This window comes from Nicrophorus vespilloides, unplaced genomic scaffold, assembly GCF_001412225.1.
Source record: "Nicrophorus vespilloides isolate i.1.1-1 unplaced genomic scaffold, Nicve_v1.0, whole genome shotgun sequence".
Lineage (NCBI taxonomy): Eukaryota > Metazoa > Arthropoda > Insecta > Coleoptera > Silphidae > Nicrophorus > Nicrophorus vespilloides.
In genome coordinates this window covers 13,547-25,686 of record NW_017096416.1, presented here as the reverse complement: position 1 = coordinate 25,686, position 12,140 = coordinate 13,547, and the positions used below count along the sequence as shown (strand labels likewise).

Sequence of the window (12,140 nt, the reverse complement as noted above, 5' to 3'; positions counted from 1 at the left end):
TTACAATTGTGTTGCTAGGAAGAATTAGAATCTATTTCTAAACAATTACTACTTAAACACAATAGGCTTTTGCACCGCAATAAATTTAAAGTAAATCTTTAAGTAAATTTGCATGTGGTTTAATTGAGACCTGGAGATTAGACGTTCGTATATAAATTGGTCGTGAATAGTGGATGTTGGTACAGTTTCTCAGCATCCTGAACAACATGAAGGTAATCATCTTTGCTCTTGCCGCCGTTTTGGCTCTGGTCGTTGCAGAAGATTGCCCTTGCACCTATGAGTATAATCCAGTGTGCGGAAGCAACGGACTGACGTACTCCAACCCGTGCCAGCTGAGATGCGCCCAGCAGACCTACGCCGACCTCAGATTCTTCTACCCTGGTAACTGTGGAACACCCAACTTCGATTGCCCATGCACAAGAGAATTCAGACCGGTGTGCGGCACCAACGGTTTCACCTACAACAACCCGTGCCTCTTCAGATGCGCCAAGGAAACCTTCGATTCCATCGAAATCGCATACGAAGGATTTTGCGGAAACCCAGTGGAAACCAGGATCTTGGACTGTCCTTGCACCAGGGAATACCGTCCGGTTTGCGCTACAAACGGAGTCACCTACGCCAACCCTTGCCTCTTCAGATGCGCCAAGAAGACCTTCGAGTCATCGAGATCGCTTACAGCGGAGAGTGTGGAAACCCGAGGGAAACCAGGAACTTGGACTGTCCTTGCACCAAGGAATTCGATCCGGTTTGCGCTACGAACGGAGTCACCTACGCCAACCCTTGCCTCTTCAGATGCGCCAAGAAAACCTTCCAGTCCATCGAGATCGCTTACAGCGGAGAGTGTGGAAACCCGAGGGAAACCAGGAATCTTGGACTGTCCTTGCACCAAGGGAATACGATCCGGTTTGCGCTAACGAACGGAGTCACCTATGCCAACCCTTGCCTCTTCAGATGCGCCAAGAAAACCTTCGAGTTCATCGAGATCGCTTACAGCGGAGAGTGTGGAAACCCGAGAGGAAACCGGAACATTAGGACTGTCCTTGCACCAGGAATATCGATCCGGTTTGCGCACAAACGGAGTCACCTACGCCAACCCTTGCCTCTTCAGATGCGCCAAGAAACCTTCCAGTTCATCGAGATCGCTTACAGCGGTGAGTGTGGAAACCCGAGGGAAACCAGGAACTTGGACTGTCCTTGCACCAGGGAATACCGTCCGGTTTGCGCTACAAACGGAGTCACCTACGCCAACCCATGTCTCTTCAGATGCGCCAAGAAGACCTTCGAGTTCATTGAGATCGCTTACAGCGGAGAGTGCGGAAACCCGAGGGAAACCAGGACTTTGGACTGTCCTTGTACCAAGGAATACGATCCGGTTTGCGCAACGAACGGAGTCACCTATGCCAACCCTTGCCTCTTCAGATGCGCCAAGAAAACCTTCCAGTCCATCGAGATCGCTTACAGCGGAGAGTGCTGAATCCCAAGCAAATTTGCTAATAAGTAAACTAAATTATAGATGAAATAAATTAAACATTACATTACCGATATCTATTGTATTTTTTTCCCTACATAATAACCTTAATCAAGTATATCCTGATTAGTAGTACATAACTTATGACGAGATGGCGCTGCAATCAAAATTCGTTATTTTTGTTTGCAATTAATTAATAATTTACCTACATTAATAATTTACCTACGATTTTTCAATAAAATCCCTTATTTTTACTTTATTTAATGAATAATATAATAAATCTATAAAATCCTTAAAACTATCTATGACAATATTAAATATGATAATAATCAAATTAATAAACTTTCCTCATTACACCAACAGATTGCTCCACAATAGAACCAGTTTTACCAAATAAATGTAGTGAATTGAGATTATTTTTTTTTTTTACAAGAATTGCTATGATCAAAAGATGTCGTTTTGAATGATAATAATACGAAAACAATAAGAATTAATCTGAAAGTAAATTTTGAAATTGGATTTCTGTTGTTTTCTAAATATAAAAATGCATTGTACAATAGATTTGAGTTATATTTTGTATCAATTCAATTGTATATTATAAAAAAGTGACAGTGTAACGCTTCTTTTATGACACTAAATTCTGGTGGCACAAATATTTGTCTACAAACTTAATGCAATTTCGTAATAACTATAAAATTATTATCTTTTTGTTGCTTTAACTCAACTCTTTCGAATGGATTATATTGATAAATATATTAATTGAATTGAAAGAAAAAAATAATGGAAGTTTTGTAAGAATTCTTTTTGATTTGACATGTTATTTATAGATCAAAACAATAGGTATTATATTACAATGAGTGTTATTAATCTCTACGTTAATTTGCATAAGGTTTTAGTTGATATTTTGAAAGAGAATTTTCGAATATAAATAGCTCTTGAAAAGTGGATGTTGGTACAGTTTCTCAGCATCCTGAACAACATGAAGATCATCATCTTTGCTCTTGTCTCCGTTTTGGCCCTGGCCGTTGCCGACGACTGCATCTGCACCAAAGAATACAATCCTGTGTGTGCTTCGGATGGAGTTACCTACGGCAATGAGTGTCTCTTCAGATGCGCCCAGAGAGTCTGGGAATTCCTCAAGATCATCTATAGAGGCATATGCGGAGGGAAGAGAGAATGTCCATGCCCATTTATACTCTACCCAGTCTGCGGCAGCAACGGTGTGACCTACGCTAATGAATGTCTACTGAATTGCGAAAAGAAATATGACGCAACACTTTACTTAGCCTACTTTGGAGAATGCTTATAAGTAACCCGAAATTATAGATGAAATAAAATAAACATTGCATTATAAATTCTCTTTATATTTCTTCCTATCGTGACCTTATCAAATGTGTACAAATATTTCCTGATTAGTTCATAACTTATAGCGAGATGGCGCTGCAATCTAAATTCGTTATTTTGTAAATTAAAATACAGTGAAAAGATGCAAAAGTCTCTACTTCTTGTTTACCCTTCGCTCCAGAAACACATCGCTAAGTCTATAGCAGCAATTGTTGAGTGAAGAACAAGATAAACGGAGAAAAGAAAATGAAGTAAATTAGCTACTAAAAATATAAAATTCCTATAATCCAAACGGATGAATTAACAAATATTAATTGAAATTTTTTATAATTATAGTTAACTCAATAATAATTGTCTGTTTTTCAACAATTTCCCTTTAATCTTATTAAGTTTATCCTCTTTCAAAAATTAGAAATTTTATAATCTACGAACTGGACAAAATCGAAACACTTTTTGATGTCATCGTCAAGATTACGTCTATAAACTTTGTTTGTAATTAATGAAGTTTTAAACATCATTAATTCGAATCACTAAATTTTACCTTAAGATTTTTCTATTTATTTTTTTTTAAATTATTATTGGATAGGTTTGACTGCATGATTGTTTGTTGAGGATTTTAACGATTTACGATTCTATTATTAACTATATTACTTTACTTATGAAACAACAATAAGAATTAATCTGAATGTAAATTTTGAAATTAGTAAAACTAAAAATGCATGCAGACAATGGATTTAAGTAACTAAGCCATATATTTGTCTACAGAGGTAATTGTGTTGCTTTAACTCAACTATTTCATATACATTTTATTAATAACTTTTTAAATAAAATAGATTGTTCATGTTATTTATAGTTCAACACAATAGGTTTTCTACTACAATGAGTGTAATTAATCCTTTGGTAAATTTGCATATGGTTTAAGTTGATGATTCGGAAGAAAATTCTCGGATATAAATAGGTATGGAATAGTGGATTTTGGTACAGTTTCTCAACATCCTGAACAACATGAAGATCATCATCTTTACTCTGGCCTCCGTTTTGGCTTTGGTCGCAGCCGAAGATTGCATTTGCACCAGAGAGTTCACTCCTGTGTGCGGAAGCAACGGAAAAACATACTCCAATCCTTGTCTGCTGAAATGCGCCCAGAAGAGCGACGAAGCCCTAGAATTCGTGTACCCAGGAACCTGCGAAGAACCCACATTCCAGTGTGAATGCACATTGGAGTACAGACCGGTGTGCGGCACCAACGGTTACAGTTACGCCAACCCTTGCCTCTTCAGATGCGCCACAGAACTGTTCGATTCCGTCGAAATTGCATACAACGGAGAATGCGGAAACCCGACCGAACCCTTCCACTGCGTTTGCCCGTTGATCTACAATCCAGTCTGCGCTAGCGACGGAGTGACTTACGAAAGTCCGTGTCGCTTCGAATGCGCCCAGCAGCTCGATGCGGCCCTGACCTTTGTCAGATATGGAATTTGTTAATTAAGAAAAGAAAAAACCCAAATTGTACACGAAACATGCAATAACGAAATGTAAATCGATGGAATAAATGTTATAAAATTGTATTAATTATGTTTTTATCAAAAAAAAAATTGAAAAATTTACCCAATATATATATATACATATTATCCAATTAAAACAAATTTTAACTTACCTTAAGACGGATTAACTCTTGGATTCTCCAGCAAAATGCGTCGATCTGCAACAAAAACAAAATATTGTTTAGTCAAAATTTATAAAAAATCTTAAGAACAAAACATCAAATTTCAATAATTGAACGATATTTGGTGATCTTTGATCAATTTAGTACATTTTTCATATTGTTTTTTGATCAACTTTAACAAGTTATACCAGACGACACGCTCAAACCACAAATCTAGCATAAACTTATCTTTAATTTACATAACGAATGATTTAATTACTATTCGTGATTATTGAGTAATCAAATAAAAAACGAAGACATGAAACTAATCGAAATTCGCCAATAATTAACGTTGTAGAAGTAAAACAAATAATTTGAGTAGACATTCTAATTCCTGCTAAGAGATGGCGATAGCAAAACTTTTTGTTTACGTAAACGGTTTTTCAAATGAAAGACGAAGACATGAAACTAATCGAAAAATCGTCAATAATTAACGTTGCAGAACTAAAACAAATAATATTAATAGAAATTCTAATTCTTGCTAAGAGATGGCGCTAGCAAAACTTTTCGCTTACGTGAATGAAAGACGAAGACATGAAACTGATCGAAAAATCGCCAATAATTAACGTTGCATGAAAGCATCTATATTTGAAGACGCGCAATAGAAGTAAAACAAATAAGTTGAATAGAAATTTTAATTCCTGCTAAGAGATGGCGTTAGCAAAACTTGTATAGAGATTACGGCGTTTACGTAATCTCTATACAATTGCGGAATCTATTTACATAAAGTGAGTATATAAAGTGTTGGACAATTATGTTGGAGCGTTCAGAAACAAACATGAATTTCAAGTTGGTCGCAATCCTCGCGTTTCTGGCTTCGGCCTCCGCATTCTTCCCGTGTCAGTGTCCGTTCGAGCACAACCCGGTCTGCGGTTCTGACGGTAAAAGTTATGCGAGCAAGTGCGTCTTGAATTGCGCTTCGAGGAAGAGCGACGGTCTGACTTTAGCTTACGAAAGCGTCTGCACGGACAACGTCGATTCTGTGATCTGCATCTGTCCAAATGTCTTCGCTCCAGTTTGCGGTTCCGATGGTAAAAACTACTTGAACGCCTGTCAATTGAAGTGCAACGTCTTGGAACATCCAGACTTGACGGCCGTCTCAAGAGGAAAATGTTAAATAATGATAACCGTAAATGCGTTGTAATTATTATTGATTATGAAGAAATGGCAATGTTAATGAAATAAACGTTCTAATTTGAAGTTTTCGTTCATCGTTGATAACTCTTTTTTTTTGATAACTTTGATAACCTATTTATTTAAAAATAAAACAAACATGGAAAGATTGCATTATGCAACTGAACATATTTGTATGTATGCTAAAGTTTGGATTGAAATTGTTATTGATCTTATTTGGGAATAAAATTAGCTTTCATTAATTTGATTATTCAAATTTTCCAGTATGAACAAATATGCAACTGCATATTCTACTGAGAAATGGGAAATTGAATTTACATAACTTTATTGATATAATTACTGTTACTTATTCAAATTATTATTGATTAACCTATAAGTGCGTTGTATACGCGTTAACTGTCAATGAATCTGACATTTGACACTTATTTTTTTGATGACAGTAGTAGATCGCGCCATCTACAAATCAGTCATGAACTTCTGCAAGTTTTCTCATTGTTGTATTAAGAGGCAGTAGAAGAAGTGTGGAGTAATAATAATATCAATACATATTATCAATAAATTGCAAATTAAATGTACTTTCAAAAGCAATTGACAGAACTTGTCAAATAACAACAGATGTTTGCTTGGATCTATCAAGAAAACTAAATTGATTGTAAATCTGCATTGCATTCATCTTCGTAGAATACAAACAAAGAGATGTCCTTCCTCTGTTCGCATTCGAATTCGCACAAGTTGGCGTGGTTCGAATCGCAAACTGGCTTGTAGATGTCAGGACATTTGCAGATCTCTGTTGCCATAGTAACGGAGAAGATAGCGAAAAGGATTGCTACTTTCAAAAACCAAAAACATTGGATTCTGTAAGATTGCTCGACGAACAATAGGATCATCCGGATGTTTGCGAATCAGCTTACTATTGTTACACGTTACCATGGAGAAAAACAAAGAGAACACAAAGCTAAATTCGATCATAAAATTGCATCACTTATATTATAATATACTATTTACTTTCCATAGCGAAATTTTATTTTCTAAATAGGAATAGTACGTTGATATTAAATTGGAAGGTGTCAATTCTAAAACTTATAAGTTAAAAGTGACATAGACATAACAGGATAAAAATGGCGGTCAATCAAAATGGTAACGCTTCTTTTATGACGACTTACAAAAGCTTTGACAAGCTTTGAACTCATCGATTTGAGTTGCAATTGCAAATTAGTTAACTTTACATTTAAAAATACGTTTATATATCGATATAATTTGGGTAATGAAAATTTACGTAAGATTTAAATGTAAAGTCTTTAAAGACAATTCAATTAGTCAATTAATTTTAATCAAAGGAAGATTATGATATAAAAGGAGAGTCAAACTTATGAACTAGTCACAATAAGAGATGAAGGGTATTTTGATCGTTGTTTTGGATGCGGCATTTGGCGCTTAAGCTGGATACGTCCCAGTTTGTCCGTCGATCTATTCCCTAATTTAATTCAGTTTTCGAAGAGTAGATCACGCCATCTACAAATCAATTATGAATTTCTGCAAGTTTTCTCATAATTGCGTTAGAGTCAATAGAAAAATTAGAGAGTAATACAAATATTAATGCATATCATCAATAATTTCATCATCAGGTCCGAGTCGCAAACAGGATCATAGTTGTCAGGACAATTGAAAATCTCCGCTGCCATGGTAACGGAGAAGATAACGAAAGAGACTGCTACGATGGACTTCATTTGTAAGTGATTCGAATACTGCAGTTTCCATTTATCAGCTTATATATACTTTGAAGAACAATGGATTCTGAAAGATTGCAAATATTGTTCGACAAATAATGGAATTATCTGGATGTTTACTATGGGATTAAGCGAATCAGCTTACTATTGTTATACGTTGCCATGGAGAAAAACAAAGAGAACACAAATCTAAATTAGGGAGTAATAAATGCATATCATCAATAAATTGTAAATTAATGATATTTTAACGTTTCGATATACGAAACAACAAATAACTATCAGATTGAATGCAATATTTATTGAATAAATTCGAAGATTTTGATAAACTAAGCGATTTTTAATGAAGGATTCAAGCGTTTGGCGCATTCGAACATGCACATGTTGCCGTAACGGGTGCCGTTGGTGTCCCAGACCGGATCGTACAGCATGATGCAGATGCAGTTGTCTTCGGGGACGCATTCACCTGCATGCAATAACTCCAAAGAAGCGTCCTTCCTCTGTTCGCATTCGAAATCGCACAAGTTGGCGTGGGTCGTCAGATCCGAATCGCAAACTGGCTCGTAAATGTCAGGACACTTGCAGATCTCCGTTGCCATGGCAACGGAGAAGATAGCGAAGAGGACTGCTACGATGAACTTCATTGTAACTGATTCGAATACTGCAGTTTCCATTTACCAGCCTATATATAGTTTGAAGAACAATGGATTCGGAAAGGTTGCAAAATTGCTCGATGAACAATGGTTTTATGTGGATATATGCTATGGGATTAAGCGAATCCTCTTACTGTAGCCATCATTTTTTAACTATTATGATATCTAAAGGATTTTCTTTAAGTTTGCATAGCGAAATTTGATTTTCTAAATAAGATTTTCTAATAAAAAGCACTTTGAGATCAAATTGAAAGGTGTAAATTCTAAAACCTATAAGTTAAAAGTGACATAACCTTGCCAGAATAAAAAATGGTAACGCTTCTTTTATGACAATTCACTACAAAAAAACTGAAAGAATATGCACGTATACTCGATATTTAAGTGTAATAATTTAATTAGAAAATTAATTAACATTGAGATGAATTCAAATATTAGTTTAACAATGCAAGCATCGTTATCTTAATCAAATAGGATTATACGAATTATTTATTTCCAAAGGAAGAAACAACAATATAAAAGGAGAGTGGAAATGATGAAGCAGTCATAATCGAAAATGAAGTGTATTTTAATCGTTGTTTTGGCTGCGTCGATCGGCGCTCAAGCTGTAGACGACCCAATTTGTCCGTTAAGATATTCCCCGATTTGCGCTTCAGATGGAATTACTTACGGCAACCAATGCTCATTCGACTATGCTGTGCAAAAGGACAGCACTTTAACGATTTTGTTCCGAGGAACGTGCGAATACACCCATTGGGATGAGATCGCCTGCAATCTCACCGAAAACCGCGTCGAGGTTTGCGGCTCGGATGGAGTTAGCTACAAAAACCAATGCTTATTCAACTTTGCCGTCAAAAGGAATCCGAGTCTGAGGAAGAGACATGATGGTAAATGCGAAGATTCAGTCAAATCCGCACGTAACGGCCCGATGGTGTGCGGAACCGATGGAAAACTGTACGATCCGTCCAATTTCCTTGCCCAGCAATCCGTCAGACCACAGTTGGGAGAGTGGCCGATGAATTTCTGCGTTCGCAGACCAGGTGAACCCATGGGACCGTCTCCACGCTACGAGACTCCAACTGTCTGCGGATCTGATCTGTTGGTCTACTTTGAACCGGATTTTATTGCACAGCAAGCGATCAGGTCGAATCTTCATAGTTTACCTTTGAGCGATTGCTACTTCAAACCGTTCTTCCAACAATAAACTCCATTCAGCATTGATTTTGCAACAGAAATAAAAACTAGATTGTACAAAACATATTCGCATTTTTCTTTAACTTAAGACATCATATCATCATTTGAAAGCTAGAAGATCTTCAATCACAATCGCTTTTTTGTGAGTAACAACAATTTGAAGATATTCCAATAGTTCTTGTAAGATCATTGACAAATTATGAAATGGATCCTTCCATATCCTTAACACTTATTACTTCGCATCAGAAACTAAACCACTAAGTAGTAGCGTGTTTTAGTAACTATAGAACTCTCGTCAAAGCTTGATCAAAAGATTCATAAACTCAAAGTGATATCTTCGCCTGAAAATCACTAGTATTTTGTGATGAGATCTTATTGAAATGAATTTAGTAGGTTCATGTTATAAAACTGATAAATCAAAATAGACATAACCTTAACAGAAAAAAATGGCGTTGAATTTAAATAATAACGTTACTTCTATGACAACGTGCAAAAATTGTATTTGCTTAATCTCATCTCAAATATAATTTCATTTTTTTTTATCATTGTTTGTTCAAGAGTTAATTTTACTTTTTAAAGTTTATGATAAGAGCTTATTAACATGAAATTTGAAGGTTTAAATTAGAAAATGGATAAATTGAAATGGACATAACCTTAACAGGAAATAAATGGCGTTGAATCTAAATCGTAACGTTACTTCTATGACAACGTGCAAAAATTGTATTTGCTTAATATACATCTCTAACATACTTTCATTTTCTTTCATTGTTTGTTCAAGAGTTAATTTTACTTTTTGAAAGTTTATGATAAGAGCTTATTAACATGAAATTTGAAGGTTTAAATTAGAAAATGGATAAATTGAAATGGACATAACCTTAACAGGAAATAAATGGCGTTGAATCTAAATCGTAACGCTTCTTTTATGACAACGTGCAAAAATTTGTATTTACCTCGAATTGAACAATTATTGTAATGATCTTGAACTACCATTTACTTAACATTTAGATAATTTAGAAGATCACGTGTACTTAAGATTTTTTTATGTTAATGGTATTCAATAGAATATAACGATTGTCAAAGATTAGAGAACAATTGAAAAGATTAGTGCAACAATACCGGTATTGTCTTCTTGAGCAAATAAGATGATTCGATTTTTGTTTCATTTTTCACAAGAATTGATATAAAAGCAGTGATAAACTGATGGAATAATCACAATCTAAAATGAAGTGCATTTTGATCATAGCTTTGGTCGTAGCGTCGATCGTCGCTCAACCTGATACAGACTATGAAGAAGACTATCCGATTTGCGGTTCCGATGGAAATACATACGGTAATCAATATGAATTCTACTATGCATATCAAGAAGACTCCAGCTTAACTATACAATTCTACGGAACGTGCGAGTACTCCGTATGGGACGATTACATCTGCAGAGACTCTCCAACGCATTGGAAATGTGGCTCGGATGGAACCAACTACGAGAACGATTGCCTCTTCGACTTTGCCTTGAAAAGGAATCCGAAATTGATGAAGAGATTCAGTGGATCGTGCAGATCGCCGAACGATACGAGTGTTGCGTGCGGCACCGATACTAAAATCTACTCTGGTTCACTTTTTCTTGCCGAACAATCCGTCCGACCTCAGCTTGGAGAATGGCCGTTGGTTTACTGTACGAGTTTGGAACCGCCGGGCCCTGGATCCTATAGCCCATTCACTCCTCCTCCTATCATTCCTCTTCGCGAGATCAAAACTGTCTGCGGAAACGATTTATTGATCTACTTTGAAGAGACTTTCATTGCACAGCAAAAGATCAGGCCAGAACTGAAAGAATTACCGTTGAGGAATTGCTACTACAAACCTTACTTCTAAAACGAAATCAGTACATGACCAAATACTAAATAAATGAATAAAACCAAACCTATTTGCATTTTTTCTTTAAAAACATCGCAATACGCAATTCAATCAATTTAGAGTATTCCTTCGGAATTTAACACGTGCTTCATGCATTTAGCTGATAATCGGATTATGTTGGAAATCGTGCTAAAATAAAAAGCATCGAGTTTACCATGGAAATAGACACAATACGTACGAAACATAAGACAAACATTAAATCAAACTAGAAATTTGAAAATCTTTCTTCAATCATAATCGATTTTTGTCAGTAAGAACAATTTGAAGATATTCCTGTAGTTCTTGTAAGATGATTGACATTCACATTGATCCTTTCTTCCTCATCTATTTAACAAAAACATCCACATCCTTAACACTTCCCGGAGGAAGAAATTCGACGTAACTACAAGAAATTAAACCGCGTATTGTCGAAACTAAATTGGCACCTTTATAGATTGATAAATGAATATGGACATAACCTTAAGAGAAAAAAAATGTCGGTGAATTGGAATGACAACTTCTACTATGACAACTACTACTATGGCAACGTTCAAAAAATGTATTTGTTTTAATCTCCATCTCCAACATACTTTAATTGCCATAGTCGCTGATATTAAGTCGGCTTTTGTAAATAAATCGATATTTTTCATTAGTTTAAGAGTTAATTACCAGAAATTGGTGATAACGCTACTTTTATGACAACGTGCAAACATTGGTATTAACCTTGAACTTATCAATTATTGTTTGAAATTGTAATGATTATGAGCTGTCATTTACTTAACATTTAGTAATTTTAGTAAGTTCACGTGTACTTATGTTTTTTTATGTTAAAATTGTTGAAGAGAAAATAACGATTGTCATTGAGAACAATTGAAAAGATTAGTGCAACAATACCGGTATTGTCTTCATGTGCAAATAAGATGCGAGTAATTGTTTATTTTTTTACAAGAATCAGTATAAAAGAAGTGATAAACTGATGGATTAATCACAATCAAAAATGAAGTGCATTTTGATGGTAGCTTTGGTCGTAG

General features: G+C 35.5%; 7 protein-coding genes across 7 annotated transcripts; 6 read left to right on the top strand and 1 right to left on the bottom strand.

Annotated features, from left to right (window-relative positions):
• Nucleotides 1–188: 188 nt before the first annotated feature.
• Nucleotides 189–1,008, top strand: LOC108556962 (serine protease inhibitor dipetalogastin-like). The gene has a single exon (XM_017913320.1). The coding sequence runs from the start codon at nucleotides 207–209 to the stop codon at nucleotides 912–914; it is 708 nt and encodes a 235-aa protein (XP_017768809.1). The 5' UTR covers nucleotides 189–206; the 3' UTR covers nucleotides 915–1,008.
• Nucleotides 1,009–1,108: 100 nt separating this feature from the next.
• Nucleotides 1,109–1,474, top strand: LOC108556960 (four-domain proteases inhibitor-like). The gene has a single exon (XM_017913316.1). The coding sequence runs from the start codon at nucleotides 1,109–1,111 to the stop codon at nucleotides 1,472–1,474; it is 366 nt and encodes a 121-aa protein (XP_017768805.1).
• Nucleotides 1,475–2,426: 952 nt separating this feature from the next.
• LOC108556963 (ovomucoid-like) lies at nucleotides 2,427–2,823 on the top strand. Its single transcript, XM_017913321.1, has one exon. It carries the CDS (start codon nucleotides 2,448–2,450, stop codon nucleotides 2,775–2,777), a length of 330 nt encoding a protein of 109 aa, XP_017768810.1. The 5' UTR covers nucleotides 2,427–2,447; the 3' UTR covers nucleotides 2,778–2,823.
• A 978-nt stretch (nucleotides 2,824–3,801) lies between these two features.
• Nucleotides 3,802–5,723, top strand: LOC108556959 (serine protease inhibitor dipetalogastin-like). The gene is made up of 3 exons (XM_017913315.1): nucleotides 3,802–4,292; nucleotides 4,501–4,535; nucleotides 5,260–5,723. Exons 1-3 carry the CDS (start codon nucleotides 3,818–3,820, stop codon nucleotides 5,632–5,634), a joined length of 885 nt encoding a protein of 294 aa, XP_017768804.1. The 5' UTR covers nucleotides 3,802–3,817; the 3' UTR covers nucleotides 5,635–5,723.
• A 1,933-nt stretch (nucleotides 5,724–7,656) lies between these two features.
• Nucleotides 7,657–8,030, bottom strand: LOC108556966 (serine protease inhibitor dipetalogastin-like). Its single transcript, XM_017913324.1, has one exon. It carries the CDS (start codon nucleotides 8,017–8,019, stop codon nucleotides 7,705–7,707), a length of 315 nt encoding a protein of 104 aa, XP_017768813.1. The 5' UTR covers nucleotides 8,020–8,030; the 3' UTR covers nucleotides 7,657–7,704.
• Nucleotides 8,031–8,581: 551 nt separating this feature from the next.
• LOC108556958 (serine protease inhibitor dipetalogastin-like) lies at nucleotides 8,582–9,283 on the top strand. The gene has a single exon (XM_017913314.1). It carries the CDS (start codon nucleotides 8,582–8,584, stop codon nucleotides 9,227–9,229), a length of 648 nt encoding a protein of 215 aa, XP_017768803.1. The 3' UTR covers nucleotides 9,230–9,283.
• A 1,157-nt stretch (nucleotides 9,284–10,440) lies between these two features.
• LOC108556956 lies at nucleotides 10,441–11,088 on the top strand. Its single transcript, XM_017913313.1, has one exon. The coding sequence runs from the start codon at nucleotides 10,441–10,443 to the stop codon at nucleotides 11,086–11,088; it is 648 nt and encodes a 215-aa protein (XP_017768802.1).
• Nucleotides 11,089–12,140: the final 1,052 nt, after the last annotated feature.